The 23,718-nt window shown below is 49.1% G+C and overlaps 1 protein-coding gene across 1 annotated transcript in view; it reads left to right on the top strand.

Moving 5' to 3' along the window:
- Positions 1–23,718, top strand: part of LOC138355512 (uncharacterized) — a 79,981-nt gene that overhangs the window by 28,215 nt on the left and 28,048 nt on the right. Inside the window, exon 3 of the mRNA XM_069310710.1 lies at positions 16,939–20,907. Within this exon, the coding sequence (XP_069166811.1) occupies positions 19,443–20,907 (1,465 nt within the window). The 5' untranslated portion in view covers positions 16,939–19,442. The remainder of the gene's footprint in view (positions 1–16,938; positions 20,908–23,718) is intronic.

Here is a 23,718-nt window from a genome sequence, read left to right as displayed (position 1 = left end):
ATACCCGGGGTCGCCTTCTTGAACCGTTTCTCCTCTCTTCTTCCCTGTCTCTTCTGAATTCTGGTGAGCCCACTCATTTGGACTCTCGGACTCGCACCCTTTCTTGTCTTGATCTTTCTCTCTGCTCTTCTTCTCTTTACTTAGATTTCACGTGGCAGGTTCTTGATGGCCTCCATGGAAGTGATCATTTCCCCATCCTTGTTTACTTTTTCTCTTTTCGCCCTTCCCTCTCTTTCCCTAGGTGGCAGTTTGCTAAGGCGGACTGGACCCTATTTACCCTCAGTGCCTCTCTCACTCGCTCTCCTCCTTTTTCATGACACTGTCTTCAACGCTGCCCCCCCGCTCTATTCCTCGCTCTTCCTCTCGGGGTCCACGTAAGTGCGTTCCCTGGTGGAATGCGGACTGTGCTCGGGCTGTCCGCTGTAAGCATTCAGCCTGGAAGAGGCTCCGCCATAGGCAGATGACTGATTCTTTTCTTTTCTTTCGGAAAGCGAGTGCGGTGGCCCGTAGGGCCATCCATACGGCTAAACGTGAATGTTGGGCATCTTATGTCTCAACAATTACGTCCGAAACTCCTCTGCCCCAGATCTGGAAGCGTATTCGCAAGATAGCGGGTAAGTTCCTTCCCGATGTTTCACCGGTCCTTCACCTCCATGATACTCTTGTGGCGGACCCGTTGCAGGTCGCTTCCATACTGGATCCCACATTTCTTCTGTTAGCTCTGGTCTTCATCTTCCCCAATCTTTCCTTCTACGTAAACCTGTCCTTGAGTCTCGTCCTTTAGATTTCTGCACTCGTTTTCGGCTTCCCTATAATGATCCCTTCTCTCTCTCTGAACTTCGTTCTGCCCTGGCCCTCTGCGGTTCTACGGCGGCGGGCTCCGATGGTATTCATTATGAGATGCTTCGCCATCTCCCTCCGTGCACGTCTCAGTATTTACTGAGTCTGTATAATCGGATCTGGGAGTCGTCGTCAGTCCCTGAGGACTGGCTCGATGCCGTTGTCCTCCCTGTTCACAAACTGGGGTCTCTGGGGGCTTCCCCTAAGGACTTTCGCCCTATTGCCCTCACAAGTTGTGTCTGCAAACTCTTTGAACGTATGGTTAACGTTCGTCTGATGTGGTTCCTGGAACACCATCACCTCCTCTCCAATTCTCAATTTGGTTTCCGCAAGTGCCGCAGCACGACAGATGTCCTGGTGAACTTGGAGGTCTTTATTCGTACTGCTTTTGCTGCGAAGACCTCCGTTGTTGCCGTCCTTTTTGACCTGGAAAAGGCTTACGACACCACTTGGCGATATCATATTCTATCTCAACTTCATTCTTTTGGCCTTCGTGGTCATCTCCCTCTTTTTCTCTGCAGCTTCCTCTCTCGTCGTTCCTTTTGGGTGTGCCTTGGTACCGCTCTCTCAGCCTCTTTTCAGCAATACGAAGGTGTGCCCCAGGGTAGTGTTCTGAGCACTACTCTTTTTCTGGTTGCCCTCAATGGTCTTCTTTCCTCTCTTCCTTCAGGTGTCTTCTCCGCTCTCAATGTCGATGATCTTACCCTTTGCTGTCAGGGTGGTGATTCGCCTCTCCTTCAGCGCCGGCTTCAACTTGCAATTGATGCCGTGTCGTCTTGGGCCACCGATCATGGCTTCAGGTTCTCTACTTCTAAGACTTGTCCCATGACTTTTACGCGGAAACGGGTCGTTCTTTGTCCCTCTTTGTCACTTTATGGTCATCCCGTTGAGTACAAAGATTCCGCGAAGCTTTTGGGGTTATTCCTTGACACTCATTTGTCTTGGTCTCCCCATATCTCTTATATCCGTGTTGATTGCTCTACGGCCCTTACCCTCCTTCGGGTCTTGTCCCATACTTCTTGGGGGGCAGATAGGTGCACTCTCCTTGCTTTACATTCCTCTCTCGTCCTGTCTAAGCTCGATTATGGTTGCCCTGCTTACTCGTCTGCTTCTCCTTCTACTCTTCGCCGTCTTGATGCTTTGCACCATACTGGGTTGCGCCTTAGTTCTTGTGCCTTTCGTTCGACTCCCGTCCTTAGCTTGTATGTTGACACTGGCTTCCTGTCTCTCCGAGACCGCCGTGATCGCTACTGTCTTCGCTATCTTGCGCGGTCCTTACAACATCCTTCCTCTCGCCTCTGTCATGCTTTAACTTTTACCCCTCCTGCGGTTCCTGTTCCTCTTCACCACCTCCCTCTTTCTGTTCGGTTATCTCGCCTACAGGACTCTCTTTCCGTTCGTATTTCTAATGTTTCTCCTCGTGTTGTTCCTTCTTTGCCCCCGTGGAGAGAGTCCCTCTTCTGCGGTTTTGTACATCCTTGACCCGTATCACTAAAGCTTTTACCCCTCCTACGGTTCTAAAACGCCTTTTCCTTGAGCACTTTTCTTCTCACTCCCGCTCCATTTCTGTCTTCACCGATGGGTCTAAGTCTACGGACGGTGTTGGCTACTCTGTTGTTTTTCCTGATCGCACTTATATGTGTCGCTTACCTCCGGAGACTAGCATCTTTACAGCGGAACATTATGCTATTCTCTATACTCTTCGTCTCCTGCTTTCTCGTTGTCAGTCTTCTTTTGTAGTTGTTGTTGACTATCGTAGTGCCCTCATGGCTCTCGGGTCCTATAATCCAGTTCATCTAGTAGTTGTCGAGGTCCAGCATTGGCTGTTTCTTATTCACAGTAAATTTAAGTCGGTTGAGTTTTGTTGGGTTCCCAGCCATATTGGTGTGTCTTTAAATGAGCGTGCGGATGCTGCTGCCAAGGAAGCTGTCTGCTCTTGTCCCATCTCTCGTAAAGGTATTCCGTATTCCGACTTTTACCTGGTTATGCATTCCTCCGTCCTTACCCGTTGGCAGGCTTCTTGGTTGTCTGTTACTGGTAACAAACTACGTACTCTTAAATGTTGTGTTTCCTCGTGGCCGTCCTCCTTCCATCGTAACCGGCGGTGGGAAACAGCTCTGGCGAGGTTGCATATTGGCCATACTCGCTTAACCCATGGTCACTTGATGGAGCGCCGCCCTGCTCCTTATTGTCCTAGTTGCATTGTCCCTCTTACGGTCGTGCATGTCCTTCTTGAATGTCCTGACTTCCAGGACGAGCGTGTGTCTTGCTTTACGACCCCCCCCCCCCCCCTCGCGGTCACCTGTCCCTCAATAGAATTCTTGGTGACTCTGATACTTTTGATATCGTTCGCCTTATGCGTTTTTGTTCTCGTATTGGCATCCTTGGGGATATTTAGTGCCCTCTGATTATTTTGCGCATTTGATGGTGCTACATAGCCTTCCCGGTTTGGTGCCTTCTTTTGATAATTACTTACTTACTTACCTTGGTCCAAGTATTTTCTAACTAGGAGTTTCAAGGGCCAGTTCCCATACGAATTTGTACTGAATTACATCCCAAGCTGGGACTTAAAATTTCTTTAATTTATCATATCTGATTTTTTTACATAATGGGAATAACAGCACTCTTTAAATTACTCTCTTCTTCTGCTTCAAACATTTTTGTACGTAGTGGTAGACTGCATAATATTTTCATTGTGAATAATGTAGTAAAGTCTTCACTTCTACTTGGTGTTAATTATACCTTGCTTGGCCTCATCCTTCAAGTGATCAAACTATATCTCTGTCTTGATTTTAGTTCCTATATCTCACAGTCGGCGGCGGAGGAGAATGGATACACAATAACAGGTTTGACATTACATAATTATGAAAGACAAGGTGAGGTCTTAGTCAGTGTGGGCTGGACAGTTGGTGTGGTGCGAGGTGGCAGTTCTGACTTGGTCTTGTGGTTGGTGGGACAAGCAGGATTGTGAGTTGGTGGTTGATGGCAGGATGAGTGAGAGGCACGTATTGGTTCACCAATATATGATCTTCTGTGGTCGTTGTATCTGTCGATTATATCGGTGATGCTGGTCACAATGTCCCTATTTATGGTCTTGTTTGTTGTGCGCTGTCGGGCCCTTGAAGGAGATGGTGTCTAGTCTATTTATTGAGATCGTTGGGGCAGTCACTCCCAATGTTGGCATGTAAGGCCATAGAGCGAGTATCGTTTGTTTAAAGGCATTCCGCGTGATATGTAAAGAGTTCTTAATGAAAAGTTTGCGGTGTTCTTACTCTAATACTATATGGTGGGCGGTCTCTTCTGGTTAGTGTTTGTATTGATCAAGTATCCCTCATTTATATCTTTAAGAACTCTTTCCCCAGTCTTATGAGCCGTTGGAAATAAATTCAAGCAAGTGTTTTATTGGTGGGTGAGGGTCCTTAATGAGTAGCATTGCCTCTCCATCAATAATCCAACCTTCTAACCCAGGTGGGGGTGGGGACCCAATGAACCCACCTATCCTATCAAGTCTTTCGCATGGAAACCGGAAATATTTGTAAACCATTACTTTTCATAGTATGTTTCATATGTGACTAGTGAGCAAACGCGACCTATTGGTTGAGAGGTCGCGTTGGAGAAGTGGCGAGGCATTTTCCTTTGAATAAGATCTTCCACAATATCGTCAGAGAATTGGGAGGTCAGCAAAGACTTTAAAATGATAAATGGTTAACAACAAAGGGCAGGCATATATTTAACTATTTCCAGGCCTGCTGTGAAGGAAGTTACATAGCACTTTGTGTTACATATTTTCTTGGAACCAACCTGCCTCCTTTTCCATCCTGTTGTCGAGAGGGAGCTTGGTGGACGGCTGCCGGGGTGTGATGCTCCATGGGACAATCCTGTCCTTTTGAAGTCTTATGTTCCTCCTGCCATCTTCACTCATTGTGATGAAAGTCTTTTCATCTTCTATATGTTTCCTTTTTTCTCCCCCTTTTCTCCTTTCTATTGTCATTTCCCGCCGATTTTTTTTTTATTATTCTTTCGGACATCATCCGTTTTGACGCCCGGGTGTTTGGGAAGATGCACACTCACATCCATAGAACTGTGGTACTCGACATTGCAAGCGAGGGGGCATTTTCAGTGTCAATCCTCGCCCTAGTTACTGAACCCGATCGCAACTAACAGACGGTTCTTGAGGTGGCGATTGTTAGGCGTATACTCACAATGAACCCCTGGGGGCCCAGTCTGGTCGGGTGTCATATCTAATTGTGGCTCTGTGATGGGTATGGGGGCTTATTCGAGAATGAAAGTGATACCCGCTTGTTATGACAATGGTTGACCCTCATTTCACTTCCCCAGACTCGTGGGGTGTGCGCCCAAGCCCAGTTAGACTGTATTGGAAGACCGGGCTTTGTTGCCCCTGCTACATTGGGCCTTGACCATTCTTATGGCCAGCTTGACCCAATAACTTGGTTCTTTCTGTTAACGTGCCTTGTAGCCTCTTTATCTATGATCCTACCCAAAGTCAATGGCAAGTTCTCAAGAAGTGGCAGTAGCTATAAACAGTGCAAGGAATGAAGGGGGGATAAACAATATGTAATTACACTTTTACCAATATATTATCTATAGAAGTATAACTAAACATATGTCCACTGTGTCACTTTCATCCAGGACACTTAATAGATCTGCAGTGTTCTCCATATCCAGGCGAGTCCACTATCTTCAAATTCACGTCATCAACGCTCAATGGTAATCACCGGCGAGTTCACCTTCCTCAACATGGGCCAGTCCACACACACCATATGGTCACGATGCCCTAATATCCCACATTCACACTACCAGAAACACTCTGGCAGAGAGCATCAGCAACAAGCTGACAGGGGTCTCAAATAATCACCTACAGGAGTAGCAATCACCCTGGCAGAAGTCTCTAGCAACACACTAGCAGCATTTCTCAGCAGATGAACACTTCTGTCGTCTCGTAACTCCTCTTGGCCGAATCGCGGGTACATCGGTCCATCCAACACTACATAAGTCCAACAACTAACACATGCTACTACTGACGATGGCTACCTTGTCCTCTCACAGGACCAAGTCAAGAGTTCTGGACTGCGCAAGGTGAACTGATTTCCAAAGCGTAATCACCTCATCATGTCACCTCTATGAACATTAAAATCCTAAGCCAGACAGACAGTATACTGGGTGAACTTAGGATAGCACCCTTCTACTGGGGAACTGAAATTGTAATCGCATGTACAACCAAGATGGCATTGATATCGTTACGCCACCCACCAGAGGTCATCATCATCGACATCACCTTCTAACTGAGGTATGAAACGGGAGCCATTCACCGATGTCAAACCACCGCCAAGAGATGGCGTTGTCTGCGTCTCACCAAATATCTGGGAGTTGTAGTGTAGATCCATAGATGGCGCCGAAATCGCCACGCCGCTCTCCAACAATGGTGTTGATACCATAACAGCTATGTTCCTTCTTGGACTCTCTTTCGATTGACACTCTCTGCTCCCCTCCCACCTATGTGGTGGGGTTCAGCCCCAAGTCCTCTGAGGCGATGACCTTCTCACCTGGCGTGGCTCCACCACTAGTTGTCACAACTGCGCCTTTTACCCCTTCTCTCACTGGGGGTGCACGGCATCATCACCTCCGCACTCGCTCTTGATTCCTTCCCATTCTCCTTTCCAGGCTTTGTGTGGTTCTACTACATGGACTAAGTATTTTGATCTTAGTCATGTTAACCCTACTTGTCCTGATGATTTATTTCTCCATAGACACCTTGTTGATTCGGTGGATACGTTGGTCACCTTTAACCCCACCCTTACTGGTACCCGTGTTGTTGCAGTCCCTTCCCAGGAAGCGGCTGCTTCCTTGGGTTCGTTGTCCTGCATTGGGGAGACCTTTGTTCGGATCTCCAAAAATGCCCGGTTGAATTCCTGCATTGGCACAATTCTTCTTCTGCACCATGTTACGGCTGGTGTCAAGAAGCTTAAAGACTGTCACGAAGATATTCAATATATCCTTGAGGTTCAAGGCCAATCTATCCTCCAGGTGGATACCTTCACTCAACCCCTTCGTGGTCGTCGTCATCCTCTTCGCGTTGTGAAGGTCACGTTTGATGGTACGTCCCTTCCCTCTTCAGTCATTCTTGCTGGTGCCAGATGCTCCGTTCAAGAGTGCATCCCCCCTCTCCTCGCCTCTACAGCAGGTGTTGGATATTTGGGCATGGGCCCTCCAGGTGCACTAGTGAGGTCTCTCTCTGCCCCTTGTGTGGAACTTGTGCCCCTCTTGCGAAACTCTCTGCATCAACTGCGGTGACGCCCACCCAACCTTCTCCCACGCATGTGTGCATTACAAATTTTAGGAAGCCGTCCTCCATTTGAAGCATTATGATGATTTGTCTTTTCCTGAGGCTAGGCACCAGGATCACTGTCGTCCCTCTTTCTCTGTCATGACTTATGCTCGTGTGTTGCGTTTCCCTTTTTCTCGTCCTCTCCCACTTTCTCAGTTTCGCAACTGTTTTGAGGCCTTGGACCCTGACATCCTCCACATCACCTCCTCGTCTGCTCCTTTGCGTTCTAGGCCAGAGGGTCCTCTTCCTGGTTCTTCATCTGGTGTTTCCTTCCTTCCTACCCGGTCTTCCTTGTTTCATGTGCCCTCCTTCCCTTCTCGCACCACTCTTTCTTCTCAGCCCTCCCCTCTGTCTCTTGGTCCTACACGCCGCCTGTCTGTTCAGGAGATTGTCCATCCAAATCCCAGTCCTCCAGAACGTTTGACATGTTTCCCGTTCTACTCCTGTTGAAACTGTCAAGCCGGTCGCCCAGTATATTGCTGATGGTGCGCCTGTTTTTCTACATCAGGAGCGTAAGCTTGGCTCCTCTCCTCCTTCCTCCCCAGCAGGTAAGAAGGCTTCGATGTATTCCTCGCCTTCCGACCACGACACTATCCCTGCTTCCCCTCCCTTTTCAGTGGTGGGGTATCATGTCCCTCCTATGGAGGTTTCCTTGGTCATTGATCTTCTCTTGGATGCTGCCCTTACTTTGGTGCCCTCACCTGTTTCTGTCGGTCCTGCCCCCTCATCGCTTGACCGCCCCTCTCTGTTGCCTCCTCCAGCTCCGGACTCAGTCCATTCATCTCTGGTCACCTCTCGCTCTCTTGTCTCGGTTATCTTTGCTAGCTTTACCACTGCCCCATCACCTTAATTTCACTGATCTTGATCTTGTTTTTCCTTAGTCTACTATGTTACTTTTCCTTTGTTTCTCCCTTGTTATCTCTGTTTCTGTTCTCTCATTTTTGTCTATGTCTGCTATACAATGAAATATTCGTGGTTTTTATACCAACTTCCATGAACTCAGCCTGCTTTGTGTTTGTCTCCAGGAGCCGATGCTTGGCGCTCGCCATGGTCACTTCCATGGTTATTCCTTTCTCTCTGCCCCTCCAGCGGTTGCTGGGGCCCATGCCTCTGCTGCTCTCTTGACCCATGTTGATATTCCCATCGTCCCCTTATTTTTTCAGTCGTCCATCCAGTGTTCTGCGGCTCGCATCTTTGTGAGTAAATGGTATACAGTCAGTTTCATTTATCTCCCCCTGAAGGCCACACTTTCTCTTCCTGATCTTAAACACCTGTTGGACTCCTCACCAGAGGCTGTGCTCCTTTTGGGTGATTTTAACTGTCGGCTTACCCTCTGGGGTGATGTTCTCACAAACACCCAGGGCTGCATTCTTGAACATTTTGTCCTCTTCTCTTCTCAGTCTCTTCTGAATTCTGGTGAACCCACTCATGTTGACTCCCACATTCGCACCCTTTTCTTCTTTGACCGTTCTCTCTGCTCGTCTTCTCTTTATTTGCACTTCACTTGGCGGATTCTTGATGACCTACAAAACAGTGACCGTTTTCTCATCCTTGTCACCTCCTTCTCTTTTCGCCCTCCCCTCTCCTTCCCTGGGTGGCAGTTTGCCAGGGCTGACTGGAACCTCTTCACCTTGCGTACTTCTCTTTCGGACCTCTCTGATCTGCCTCTCCATCAAGCCCTCTTCCTCTTTCATGATGTTTTTATGCTACCCTCTGCTCTATTCCTCGCTCTACATCCAGGGGCTCGTGGAAGTGCGTTCCATGGTGGAACGCAGTGTGAGCTCGGGCTGTCTGCTGTAAGCATGCAGCCTGGAAGAAACACCATCGCCATAGGACGACGTTTTTTTTTCTTTTGTTTCGGAGGGCAAGTGCAGTGGCATGTAGTGCCATTCGTACGACTAAACGTGAGGGGTTTCGTTTCCACCATTATATCTGACATATGTCATTATATCCTTTGCCCCTGATCTGGAAGAAATCCACATGATAGCAGATAAGTTTGTTCCAGATGTCTCAACAGTCCCTCACCTCCGTTGTTCTATTGTGGAAGATCCGGTGTCGGTCGCGACTGAACTGGGTTCTAACTTTTTGACTGTTAGCTACAGTTCTCATCTTCCTCCTTCTTTCCTTACTCGTAAGCCCCTTATTGAATCTTCTCCCTGAGATTTTTGCACTTCTCTTCGACTTCCCTATAACGATTCTTCCTCTTTCTCTCAGAGCTTAAGTCTGCTCAGGTTTTCTGTGGTTCTACGGCGACAGGTTCGGATGATATTCATTATGAGATGCTTTGCCATCTCTCTCCATGCACGTTCCAGTAATTACTCAGTGTTTATAACCATGTCTGGGAGTCGTCGTCACTCCCTGAGAACTGGCTTGAGGCGATTGTTCTTTTTATTTGGAAACCTGTTTCCGTAGGGTCACCCCCTTAAAGGCTTCCACCCCATTGCTCTCACGAGTTGTGTCTGCAACCTCTTTGAGCATATAGTCAATGTCCGTCTGATGTGGTTCTTGGAACTCTATCACCTCCTCTTTCCTTCTCAATTGGGCTTTTGCAAGTTTCGCAGCACCACTGATGTCCTCGTGGAGTTGGAGGTCTATATTCATACTGCCTTTGCTGTGAAGACCTCAGTTGTTACTGTTCTCTTTAACCTGGAAAAGACGTATGACACCCCCTGGAGATAGTATATTAAGTCCCAACTCCGTTTTTTGGCATTCGTGGTAATCTCCCTCTCTTCCTCCAGAGAAGAGCACTAATGCAAGCACTATTTCTAATTCTAAGCACTACTCTTTTCTTGGTTGCCCTCAGTGGTCTTCTTTCCTCCCTTCCCTCTGACATTTTCTCCGCTCTGTATGTTGACGATCTTACCTTTTGCTCTCAAGGTGATGATTCGCATTTCCTTCAATGGCGGCTTCAACTTGCGATTGATGCTGTGTCGTCCTGGGCCACAAATCATGGCTTTCAGCTCTTTCCCGCTAAGACTTGTACTATGACCTTTATTCAGAAGAAGATCGTCCTTCAACCCCCTCTGTCGCTTTATGGTAATCCTCTTTTGTATAAGGATTCTGCTAAAGTTCTTGGCTTTATTTTTGACACTCGCTTGTCCTGGTCTCCCCATATCTCCTACCTCCTCGCTGAATGCTCTAAGGCCCTTAACTTACTTAGGGTCTTGTCCCACACTCCTTATGGAACTGATAGGTGCACGCTCCTCTCTTTACATTCCTCATTCGTGCTGTCTAAACTCGATCATGATAGTCCTGCTTACTCATCTACCTCTCTTCCACCCTTCGTCATCTTGATGCCTTCGCCATAATGACCCCCTCCCTGTCAGGTCTGTTGCTGCCATGAGGGGGATTGGTGGGGGGGGGGAGGTGCCAAGAGTGTGATGCTCCATGGGACAGTTCTCTGTCCTTTTGTGGCCTTATGCTCCTGCTGCTGTCCTCTCGAATTCTCCTGGGCGACTTTTTCTTTTCCTTATGTTTCGTTTTTCTCCCCCCCCCCCCTCCCTCTTCTTTCTAATCGTCATATCCCGCCGAATTTTTGCTTGTTTTTATTATTCTTTTGCCCTTCTTTTGTTTTGACGCCTGGATGTTTGAGGAGGCATACTCTTGCACCCGTAGAACTGTGGTACCCAACATCGCGAGCGAGGGGACGCATCTATTGTCAATCCTCCTTTCGTCACTGATGGTTCTTAAGGTGGCGTTTGTGGGACATATAATCATGACACACCCCTAGAGGGCCTTGGCAAGATCGGCAACCTGTCTCTTGTTGGGTGTCCTGCCTCTAATTGTGACTCCTCTCGTTTTCCTCTTTCCTCTCGTTTTATGTCACATTGTGTTCTTCTTGTACCTTCTCGGGCTCGTGGTATGGGCGACCAAGCCCCCGAGTTGGACTGTGTTGGAAGGCCAGGCTCTGTAGCCCCCGCTACATTGGGCCCTGACCTCGCTTGCTCTTCCTTTGACCCTCCTGACTACTCCCTTCGGCTCCCCTCCCTCCTCTGTGATTGGGTCAAGCCACAAGCCCCACAGTGGTGACCACTTCATCCACTGGCATGGCTCAGTCTCTCATTGTGACTACTGCGCCTTTTACCCCCTCCCTCTCTCACTCTCTCGGGGTTCTCAACGCCGTCCATGCTACGGCCGCATTCGCTCGATTCCTTCCCGTACTGATGTGTACCAAGCCTTGTACTGTATATAGGTCCAAAGTATTTGGACCTTCGTTGTCCAAATACTTTGGTCTCCTCCCTCTGGTTTCTACACCACCTGACGATTTCTTCCTCCATAGGCACCTTGTTGATTCAGTAGATGCTTCTGTTATTTTCAACCCCACCCGTCTCGGTACACGTCTCGTTGCTGCTCCTTCTCAGGATGCATCCACCGGCCTGGCCGCCTTATATTGCCTTGGCGAGACCCCTGTTCAGGTCTCCAAGAATGCTCAATTGAATCCCAGTGTTGGCACTGTTCTCCTCCTCCCACCTCATGTTGCAACCGGTGTTAGGAATCTACAGGACTGCACCAAAGATATTCGGCATATCCTCGAAGCCCAGGGCCATTCTGTCCTCCAGGTAGACACGTTTACTCGTCCCCCTCGTGATCGTCGCCGTCAGCCCCTTCAGGTTGTGAAGATTACCTTTGATGGTAGGACCCTTCCATCCTCTGTCATTCTTACTGGTGACAGGTGCTCCGTCCTTTAGTACATTCCCTCTCCTCTCCTGTAATAAGTGCTGGAGGTTTGGGCATGGTGCCCTCCAATGCTCCAGAACTCTCTCTCTCTCTGTTCCTTTGTGTGGGAACAAAGGTCACTCTAAGTCAGAGTGCACTTCTCCTCAGGCTCGCTACCTCAATTGAGGTTAGGCCCACCCTACCTTCTCCCGCACATGTGTACGTTACAAACCTGAGGCAGCCGTTCTCAACCTGAAGCAACGGGAACGTTTGTCTTTTCCTGAGGCGAGGTGCCAAGTTCACTGTCTCCCGCCATACGCTAACGTCTCTTATGCTCACGTGTGGCACTCTTCCTCTCCTCGTCCTTCTCACCTTCCTCAGTCTCACAACCGTTTCCAGGACTTAGTCCCAGACACGCCCACCGCCTCCTGTATTCCTTTAAGTTTTGTTCTGAAGGATCCCCCTCATGATTCTCTGTCTGGGGTTCCTCTTCTTTCTACCCATTCTGTCTTGCCTCCTGTGTCTTCTTCCTTGTCTCACTCCGATCCTCCTTCCCATCCTTCTCCTCCGTCTCTTAGCTCTCCGCGCCACCTGTCTGTGTGGGCTGATGTCCAACGCTCTCCCAGTGGTCATCGTGTTGTTTGCTCTCCTTCTTCTCCTGTTGAGACGTTTGAATCTATTGCCCAGTCCGTTGTTGCTGGGACGTCTGTCTCTGAGTCAGAAGCGAAAGCTTGGCTCATCTCCTTCCTCCTCCCAGGCGTGTAAGAAGGCATCGTTTTCTTCCTCGCCCCCTACCTCTGACTCTCTCGCTCCATCCCCTCCCATTTTGGGGGTTGCGCCTCTGTTCCTGCTATGGAGGTTGCTTTGGCCCCCACTTCCCTCTCGGTTGCTGCCCTTTCTGAGGTACACTCCCTGGTTTCTGCCCCTCCTGCTCCTGTCCTTGACCTTCAGTTGTCCCCCCCCCCCCCCCCACCGCCTTCCTCCTCTTCCTCCAGACCCTGCTCATTCGCCTCTGGTCGGTCCTCCCGTTCCCTTCCTGCCATCCTTACTCAGTGTACCCATGCATCCTAACCTTGACTTCGCCGATCCTGATCCTGATCCTGCACTTCTTTAACGTGCTGTGTTCCTTTTTCACCCTTGTTTCATTGTACTCTGTTGCAGTCCTTTCTCTTCTTGTCGATGTCTATTCTTCAATGGAATATTCGCAGATATTACGCCAATTTCCATGAACTCCAACTTCGGATTTTTAAGTTTTCGCCCATTTGTGTCTGTCTTCAGGAGCCGATGCTTGGTGCTCATCCAGGTCGCTTCCATGGTAATTCCTCTCTCTCTTCCCCCCAGGCTTTTGCTGGGGCCCAATCCTCTTCTGCTTTCTCGATTCATTCTGATGTCCCCTTAGTCCCCCAACTCTTTCTGCCTCCTCTCCAATGTTCTGCTGCACATGTCTTTCTGCATAAATGGTACATGGTTTGTTCCATTTACCTCCTCCCTAATGTCCCGCTCTCTCTTCCCGATCTTAAACATCTACTGGACTCCTTCCCAGAGCCTGTCCTCCTACTGGGTGATTTTAATTGTCGACATACCCTCTGGGGTGATGTCCTGACAAACACCCGGGGTCGCCTTCTCGAACCATTCAGCCTCTCTTCTTCCCTGTCTCTTCTGAATTCTAATGAACCACTCATTTGGACTCTCGGACTCACACCCTTTCCTGTTTTGATCTTTCTCTCTGCACATTGTCTCTTTACTTGGATTTCACGTGGCGAGTTCTTGATGACCTCCATGGCAGTGACCATTTCCCCATCCTTGTTACCTTTTCATCTTTTCACCCCCTCCCTTCTCCTCCCCTACGTTAGTTAAGGCAGACTGGAATCTGTTGACCAGACCACACTAGAAGGTGGACGACGACGTTTCGATCCGTCCTGGACCATTCTCTAGTCGATCAACTTGAGAATGGTCCAGGACGGACCGAAACGTCGTCGTCCCTTCACCTTCTAGTGTTTGGTCTGGTCTACATACTTCGGCCACGTTATTGTGACTCATCCGCAGACTGGAACCTATTTATCCTCTGTGCTGCTCTCTCCTACCTCTCCCTCGCGCCCTCCTCCGTTTTCATGACACCATCTTTGACGCTGCCCTTCGCTCTATTCCTCGCTGTTTCTCTCAGAGACAACGGAAGTGGGTTCTCTGGTGGAATGCAGATTGTGCTCAGGCTATCCGCTGTAAGCGTGCAGCCTATAAGAGACACGCCGCCGGCAGACAGCCGATTCTTTTCTTTTGTTTCGTAAGGCGAATACGGTGGACCGTAAGGACATCCATACAGCTAAGTGTGAGTGTTGGAAGTCTTATGTTTCCACCATTACGTCCGAAACTCCTCTGCCGCAGATATGGAAGTGTGTCTGCAAGATAGCGGGTAAGTTCATTCCTGATGTCTCGCCGGTCCTTCACCTCCATGGTACTCATGTGGCGGACCCATTGCAGGTCGCGACCGAACTGGGTTCCCACTCTTCTTCTGTTAGCTCTGGTTCTCATCTTCCTCAATCTATAACGATCCCTTATCTCTCTCTGAACTTCGGTCTGCTCTTGCTCTTTGCGGTTCTACGGCGGTGGGCTCCGATGGCATTCATCATGAGATATTTCGCCATCTCCCTCCTTGCACGTCTCGGTATTTACTGAGTCTGTATAATCGGGTCTGGAAGTCATCGTCAGTCTCTGAAGACTTGCTCGATGCCGTTGTCCTCCCTGTTCGAAAACCAGAGTCTCTGGGGACATCCCCTAAGGACTTTCGCCCTATTGCTCTCACGAGTTGTGTCTGCAAACTCTTTGAACAAATGGTTAACGTTCGTCTGATGTGGTTCTTAGAACACTTTTACTACCACTCCCCTTCTCAATTTGGTTTTCGCAAGTGCCGCAGAACAACAAATGTCCTGGTGAACTTGGAGGTCTATATTCGTACTGCTTTTGCTGCGGAGACAACAGATGTCTTGGTAAACTTGGAAGACTATATTCGTACTGCTTTTGCTACGAAGACCTCCGTTGTTACCGTCCTATTTCACCTGGAAAAGTCTTACCACACCACTTGGCAGTATCATATTCTATCCCAACTTCATTCTTTAGGCCTTCGTGGTAATCTCCCTTTCTTTCTTCAAAGCTTCCTCTCTTTGTTCCTTTCGCGTGAGGAGTGGTACCACTCTCCCTGCCTCTTTTCAGCAATATGAAGGTGTGCCCCAAAGTAGTGTTCTGAACACTACTCTTTTTCTGGTTGCCCTCAATGGTCTTCTTTCCTCTCTTCCTTCTGGCGTCTTCTCCACTCTCTACGTCGACGATCTTACCCTTTGCTGTTGGGGTGATGATTCACCTCTCCTTCAACAGCGACTTCAACTTGCGATTGATGCCGTGTCGTCTTGGGCAACCAATCATGGCTTCAGGTTCTCTATGTCTAAGACATGTGCCATGACTGTTCCTCAGAAGCGTGTCGTTCTTCATCCTTCTGTGTCGCTTTATGGTCACCCCATTGTGTATAAGGATTCCGCTAAGCTTTTGTTGTTGGTTTTTGACACTCGTTTGTCTTCGTCTCCCCATATCTCTTACCTCCAAGTTGATTGCTCTAAGGCCCTTACCCTCCTTCCGGTGTTGTCCCATACTTCTTGGGGGAGTGGATAGGCGCACTCTCCTCGCTTTACATTCCTCTCTCGTCTTGTCTAAACTCGATTATGGCTGCTTACTCGTCTGCTTCTCCTCCTACTCTTCGCCGTCTTGATGCTTTGCACCGTATTGGGATGCACCTCAGCTCTGGTGCCTTTCGTTCGACTCCCGTCCTCAGCTTGTATGTTGACACTGGGTTCCTGTCTCTCCAGGACCGCCGTGATCGCTGCTGTTTTTGCTATCTTGCGCGGTCCTTGCAACATCCTTCCTCTCGTCTCTGTCGTGCTTTAACTTTTACCCCTCCTGTGGTTCTTGTTCCTCTTCACCACCTCCCTCTTTCTGTCCAGTTATCTCGCTTACAGGATTCTCTTTCGGATCGACATTTCTAATATTTGATGATCCTTCCTTGCCCCCCTTGGAGAGTCCTCGTTCTGCACTTTTGAACATCCTTAACCCACATCACTTAAGCTTTTACCCCTCCTACGGTTCTGAAACTACTTTTCCTTGAGCACTTTTCTTCGCACTCCCGCTCCGTTTCCATCTTCACCGATGGGTCAAAGTCTGCGAACGGTGTAGGGTACTCTGTTGTTTTCCCTGACAGCACTTATATGCGTCGCCTACCTCCGGAGACTAGCATCTTCACAGCGGAACTTTATGCTATTCTCTATGCTCTTCATCTCCTGCTTTGTCGTTGTCAATCTTCTTTTGTAGTTGTCGTTGAATCTTGTAGTGCCCTCATGGCTCTTGGGTCCCTTTATCCGGTTCATCCAGTGGTTGTCAAGATTCGGCATTGGCTGTTTCTTATTCACATTAAATTTAGGTCAGTTGAGTTTTGCTGGGTTCCCAGCAATATTTGTCTCTCTTTAAATGAGGGTGCAGATGCTGCCACTAGGGAAGCTGTCCATTCTTGTCCCATGTCTCGTAAAGGTTTTCCTTATTTCGACTTTTACCCATTTATTCATCCTCCAGACTTATGCATTGGCAGGATTGTTGGTCTTCTGTTACTGATAACAACCTGCGTACTCTTAAGAGGTGTGTGTCCTTATGGCCGTCCGCCTACCACCATAACCGGCGATGGGAAACGGCTCTGGCGAGGTTGCATATTGGCCATACTCGCTTAACTCACGGTCACTTAATGGAGCGCCGCCCTGCTCCTTATTGTCCAAATTGCATTGTATCTCTTACAGTCGTGCTTATTCTTGTTGAATGTCTTAACTTCCACAACGAGCGTGTATCTTGTTTTTCTACTGTCCCACATGGTTGCTTGTCCCTCGATAGAATTCTTGGCGATTCGGATACTTTTTATATCGTTCGCCTTATGCGTTTCTGTTCTCGTATTGGCATCCTTGGTGATATTTAGCGCCCTCTGATTATTCTGCACATTTGATGGTGCTACATAGCCTTCCCGGTTTGGTGCCTTCTTTTGATAATTAATTACTTTCTCTGTTTTACAGCCAAAGTCCTCGAGAGCAGGCGACGACGCCACTGACTTTGAGACGCCAGAAAAACCTTCGACATCGTCCCGTGTGAAGACCACCATCGCCCAGTGTGAAGGCTCCCATATTCCCCTGTGAAGGCCACCATCGCCCCGTGTGAAGGCCAGGACTTCCCTCCACTGTTACTGGGGGTTCTTCTGACTCTCAGCATCTTTAAATACAAACATTTACAATAACAATGAAGACCTACCAAAAGTTTATATATAAGTAGACCTGAGCAAGAAAATTGTGCATTAGTTTGAGGTGAAACTTAAGTGAGATGCATTAGTTCACGCTGATTCACACATGATTTAAATTGTTCCAGACCGACCCAAGCGTTATATATATATTGGTCAAAGTCATGTGTTTCATATCGACTAATTTAGATGCGAAAGTGAATACATTAGTTAAGAGTGTTGCATAATGGTCCAGAGTGCTTCACCTTCCCTTGCTAGTGCTTGTGCAAGTGACAGTGTCCCGCCACTCACCGTTAAGACAAGTGCATAGTGGCAAAACTTGATTTAATCATAGAAACTTGTTGAAGCAGCTTCTTGTGGGATGCAAATCCTTCAGTGCAACATTCTCTTAGTTTTGTAGCAGACAGAGGCAGAAGAGTCGCAAAAGAAAACACTAAATACACACACTTGATGGTGCCTGTGCCAATGAGTGTTGTCATACCTGATGCTGACTGTAGCAGTGAGTGTTGTCTGCGTCACAAGTGGCACATAAACATAAAACAACTGGTAAGCCACACACACAAGATCTTAACACAGCACCACTGTGCATGGGTAAACTAGAAAGACATTGCCCTTTCAGTCCATTCAGTTACGTCTTCTAAAGTGTGCATAATTTTTGGAAGCAACTTTCTTTGTTTATGTTAGTCATTAAAGTGAAGACGTCGTCATCCTGTATATTCTTGCCTTTTGTAATATAACACTGTGAAACAGCCGGCTGTCACTTCGCAGTGGAGCAACACATCAAGACCTTCCTCATTAAGTATATATCTTTAATTATTGTCATTATTTACATAAAGAACTGTGTAACTATGTATCTGTGAGAGTTATCTTTGTCAAGATTTGTTCCAATAGCCATACCTGAAAGGCTTGTGGAATTTGTGTGTGTGTGTGTGTGTGTGTGTGTGTGTGTGTGTGTGTGTGTGTGTGTGTGTGTGTGTGTGTGTGTACTCACCTAAATATACTCATCTAATTGTGCTTGCGGGTATTGAGCTTTGTCTTTTTGGTCCCACCTCTCAACTGGTGTACAGATTCCTGAGCCTACTTGGCTCTATCATATCTACATTTGAAACTGTGTATGGAGTCAGCCTCCACCACATCACTTCCTAGTGCATTCCATTTATTAACTAATCTGACACTGAAAAAAAAGTCTTTCTAACGTCTCTGTGGCTTATCTGGGTACTAAGTTTCCACGTGTGTCCCTTTGTTCGAGGCCCACCCGTGCTGAAGAGTTTGTCTTTGTCCACCCTGTCAATTCCCCTGAGAATTTTGAAGGTGGTTATCATGTCTCCCTGGCCTGTAGGTGGTTATCATGCCTCCCCGTCCTGTGTGTGTGAGTGTGTATGTGATTTCATTAGGGTCCAGTTCCCTAAATTTTCCTCATTGCTTAAAACCTTCAGCTCAGGACCGAACATCGATGTATGTCTTTGGACTAGTTAAATTTAAAAATATTTAAAAATTATCTTTGTCTTATATGCAGGTTCCATGCCGAGGCTGTATATTCATGAGCGTCTCTCACACTAGATGTGTATATGGACAAGAAATTCCTTGTCCAAGTTCCTCAAGAATAAACGGACATTTTGTTAGGTCTACTCCTATGTCTTCCCGCCGTCCTGTGCTGATGACCAGGTGTTCTCTCTCCTGCACTGTCTTCCCACCGTCCTGTGCTGATGACGAGGTGTTCGCTCTCCTGCACTGTCTTCCCACCGTCCTTCCCCCTCCCCATCCGGCTCGTTGGCGCCGTGAGGGGGCTTAGTGGACGGCTGCTGGAGTGTGATGCTCCGTTGGACAGTCCTCTGTCCTTTTGTGGCCTTGCACTCCTGCTGCTCTCTTCTCTAATTGTGCCGGATCGCTTTTCCTTTTCCTTTTCTTTCGTTTTTCTCCCCCCTCTTCTCCTATCCGCTTGTCTTTTCCTGCCGACCTTTTGCTTGTTTTGGTTTTTCCTTTGGACTTCTTCTATTTTGACGCCCGGGTGCTTGAGGAGGCATACTCTTGCACCCGTAGAACTGTAGTACCCGACGTCTCGAGCGAGGGGAACCTTTTATTGTCAATCCCCCTCTAGTCACTGAACCCGATCTCAACGGACTGACGGTTCTTAAGGTGGCGTTTGTGGGGCGTATACTCACGACACACCCCTGGAGGGCCCCGGCATGATCGACAATAGCTTCCTGTTGGGTGTCCTGCCTCTAATTGTGGCTCCATGGTGGGTATGGGGGCACATTCGTGGATGAATTTCTTCTCTTTATCTATATGTCGTTGAATGTTTCTGTTGTACCCTCTCAGGCTCGTGGGGTGGGAGACCAAGCCCCCGAGTCGGCCTGTATTGGAAGACCGGGCTTTGTAGCCCCCGCTGCATTGGGCCCCGACGTTGGTCCTCCTTTGACCGTCCTGAATTCTTCCCCCAGCTCCCCTCCGTCCTCTGTGGTTGGGTCGAGCCTCAAGCCCCCAGTGGTGACCACTTCGTCCCCTGGTGCGGCTATGTCTCTCGTTGTGACTACTGCACCTTTTGGCCCCTCTCTCTCTGGGGGTTCTCAACGCCGTCAGCGCCACGGCCGCACTCGCTCGTTTCCTTCCTGTACTGATGCGTATCAGGCCTTATTTGGTCCTGCTTCGTGGGCCAAATACTTTGATCTCCTCGCTCTAAATTCTGCGCCTCCTGACGATTTCTCCCTCCATCGGCATCTCGTTGATTCCGTGGATGTGTCTGTTACTTTCAACCCAACTTGTCTCCATACACGTGTCTTTGCTGCTCCTTCTCAGGATGCAGCTTCCCGCTTGGCTGTCTTATCCTGCCTTGGCGAAAGCCCTGTTCGGGTCTCAAAGAACACTCGGTTGAATGCCAGTGTTGGCACTATTCTCCTCCCGCTCCATGTTGCGACCGGTATTCGGAATCTGCAGGGCTGCCACGATGACATTCGGCATATCCTTGATACCCAAGGCCATTCTGTCTGTCCAAAGCCATTCTGCCATTCTGTCCTCCAGGTAGACTCGTTTACTCGTCCCCCTCGTGGTCGTCGCCGTCAACCCCTTCGAGTTGTGAAGATCTCCTTTGATGGTAGGACCCTTCCATCCTCTGTCATTCTTGCTGGTGCCAGGTGCTCTGTCCAGGAGTATATTCCTTCACCTCGGCTTTGTAACAAGTGCTGGAAATTTGGGCATGGTGCCCTCCGCTGCTCTGGGACTGTCTCTCTCTGTTCTTTGTGTGGGGTTGAAGGTCACTCTAAGTCGGAGTGCACTTCTCCCCAAGCTCGCTGCCTCAACTGCGGTGAGGCCCATCCTACATTCTCCCGTGCCTGTATCCATTACAAGCTTGAGGCAGCCGTCCTCATCTTGAAGCACCGGGAGCGTTTATCTTTTCCCGAGGCGAGGCGCCAGGTTCGCCGGCTCCCGCCTTATACTAACGTCTCATATGCTCGCGTGTTGCGCTCTTCCTCTCCTCGTCCTTCCTACCGTCCTCAGACTCACAACCGTTTTCGGGCCTTGGACCCTGATACGCCCACTACCCCCTCCTCTGTTCTTTTGAGTTCTGTCCTGAAGGGTCCCCCTACTGGTCCTCTGTCTGGGGTTCCCCTTCTTTCTATCCGGTCTGTCATATCTCCTGTGTCTTCTTCCTCGTCTCCCTCCGATCCTCCTTCCCATCCTTCTCCTCCATCTACTGACTTTCCCCACCTCCTGTCGGTGCAGGCGGATGTCCATCGCTCTCCTAACGGTCATCGTGTGTGCTCTCATTCAGCTCCTCCTGTTGAGACGCTGGAATCCGTTGCCCGATACGTAGTTGCTGGGACACCTGTATCTTTACGTCAGAAGCGTAAGCCTGGCTCCTCTCCTTCCTCCTCCCCGGCGGGTAAGAAGGCTTCGCTTTCTTCCTCGGCCCCTACTACTGGCTCTATCGCCCCTTCACCTCCCATTTCAGTGGTTGTTCCCCCTGTTCCTGCTATGGAGGTTTCTTTGGCCCCCGCTTCCCTCTCAGTTGCTGCCCTTGCTGAGGTGCGCTCCCTTCTTTCTACTCCCCCCTCTTCCTGCTGCTGTCCTTGACTGCTCCTCTCCATTGTCTCCTCCTCTTCTTCCTCCTCCGGACCCCGCCCGCCCACCTCTGGTCTGTTCTCCCGCTTCCTTCCCTCCGTCTTTGCTCAGTTTACCCATGCCCCCTAACCCTGATTTTGCTGACCCTGATATTCTTTAACGTGCTATGTTGCTCTTTTGCCTTTGTTTCTTCCTTGTTCTCTGTTGTTGTCCTTTCTCTTCTCGTCGATGTCTATTCTTCAATAGAACGTTCGAGGTTATTACGCCAATTTCCTCGAACTCCAACTTCTAATTTCGCCCCTTTGTGTCTGTCTCCAGGAGCCGATGCTTGGTGCTCATCCTGGTCGTTTTCGTGGCTATTCCTTTCTCTCTCTCTCCCCCCCCCCCCCCCCGCCCAGTTGTTCCTGGGGCTCATAACTCTTCAGCTCTCTTGATTCGCTCTGATGTTCCCTTTGTCCCCTGACTTTTTCCTTCGCCTCTCCATTGTTCTGCTGCTCGTATCATTGTTGGGAAATGGTACACTGTTTGTTCCATTTATCTCCCCCCGAGTGTCCCGCGTTCTCTTCCTGATCAGAAACACTTACTGGACTCCTTGCCGGAGCCTGTGCTCCTGCTGGGTGATTTCAATTGTCGTCATTCCCTTTGGGGTGATGTTCTGACGAACACCCGGGGTCGCCTTCTTGAGCCGTTTCTACTCTCTTCTTCCCTGTCTCTTCTGAATTCTGGTGAGCCGACTCATTCTTCCCTGTCTCTTCTGAATTCTGGTGAGCCCACTCATTTGGATTCTCGGACTCGCACCCTTTCTTGTCTTGATCTTTCTCTCTGCTCTTCTTCTCTTTACTTAGATTCTACGTGGCAGGTTCTTGATGACCTCCATGGCAGTAACCATTTCCCCAACCTTGTTTCCTTTTCTCTTTTCGCCCTTCCCTCTCCTTCCCTAGGTGGCAGTTTGCGAAGGCGGACTGGAACCTATTTACCCTCAGTGCTGCTGTCTCTGATGTCTCCCTTGTGCCTCTCCCTCGTGCTCTCCTCCTTTTTCATGACACTGTCTTCGACGCTGCCCTCTGCTCTATTCCTCGCTCTGCCTCTCGGGGTCCGCGGAAGTGCGTTCCCTGGTGGAATGCGGACTGTGCTCGAGCTGTCCGCTGTAAGCGTGCAGCCTGGAAGAGGCACCGCCGTCGGCAGACGGCCGATTCTTTTCTTTTCTTTTGGAAAGAGAGTGCGGTGGCCCATAGGGCCATCCGAATGGCTAAGCGTGAATGTTGGGCATCTTATGTCTCCACAATTATGTCCGAAACTCCTGAGCCACAAATCTGGAAGCGTATCCGCAAGATAACGGGTAAGTTCGTTCCCGATGTTTCACCGGTCCTTCACCTCCATGGTACTCTTGTGGCGGACCTGTTGCAGGTCGCTACCGAACTGGGTTCCCACTTTTCTTCTGTTGGCTCTGGTCTTAATCTTCCCCAATCTTTCCTTCTTCGTAAACCTGTCCTTGAGTCTCGCCCTTTAGATTTCTGCACTCGCCTTCGGCTTCCCTATAATGATCCCTTCTCTCTCTCTCTGAACTTCGTTCTGCCCTGGCCCTCTGTGGTTCTACGGCGGCGGGCTCTGATGGTATTCATTATGAGATGCTTCGCCATCTCCCTCCGTGCACGTATCAGTATTTACTGAGTCTGTATAATCGGATCTGGGAGTCGTCGTCAGTCCCTGAGGACTGGCTCGATGCCGTTGTCCTCCCTGTTCACAAACTGGGGTCTCTGGGGGCTTCCCCTAAGGACTTTCGCCCTATTGCCCTCACAAGTTGTGTCTGCAAACTCTTTGAACGTATGGTTAACGTTCGTCTGATGTGGTTCCTGGAACACCATCACCTCCTCTCCCCTTCTCAATTTGGTTTCCGCAAGTGCCGCAGCACGACAGATGTCCTGGTGAACTTAGAGGTCTATATTCGTACTGCTTTTGCTGCAAAGACCTCCGTTGTTGCCGTCTTTTTTGACCTGGAAAAGGCTTACGACACCATTTGGCGATATCATATTCCATCTCAGCTTAATTCTTTTGGTCTTCGTGGTCATCTCCCTCTCTTTCTCCGCAGCTTCCTCTCTCGTCGTTCCTTTCTGGTGCGCCTTGGTACCGCTCTCTCTGCCTCTTTTCAGCAATACGAAGCTGTGCCCCAGGGTAGTGTTCTCAGCACTACTCTTTTTCTGGTTGCCCTCATTGGTCTTCTTTCCTCTCTTCCTTCAGGTGTCTTCTCCTCTCTCTATGTCGATGATCTTACACTTTGCTGTCAGGGTGATGATTCGCCTCTCCTTCAGCGCCGGCTTCAACTTGCAATTGATGCCGTGTCGTCTTGGGCCACCGATCATGGCTTCAAGTTCTCTACTTCTAAGACTTGTGCCATGACTTTTACTCTGAAACGGGTCGTTCTTGGTCCCTCTTTGTCACTTTATGGTCATCCCCTCGAGTACAAAGATTCCGCGAAGCTTTTGGGGTTATTCCTTGACACTCG

This window comes from Procambarus clarkii, chromosome 67, assembly GCF_040958095.1.
Source record: "Procambarus clarkii isolate CNS0578487 chromosome 67, FALCON_Pclarkii_2.0, whole genome shotgun sequence".
Classification (NCBI taxonomy): domain Eukaryota; kingdom Metazoa; phylum Arthropoda; class Malacostraca; order Decapoda; family Cambaridae; genus Procambarus; species Procambarus clarkii.
This window is presented reverse-complemented; position numbering and strand designations above follow the sequence as displayed.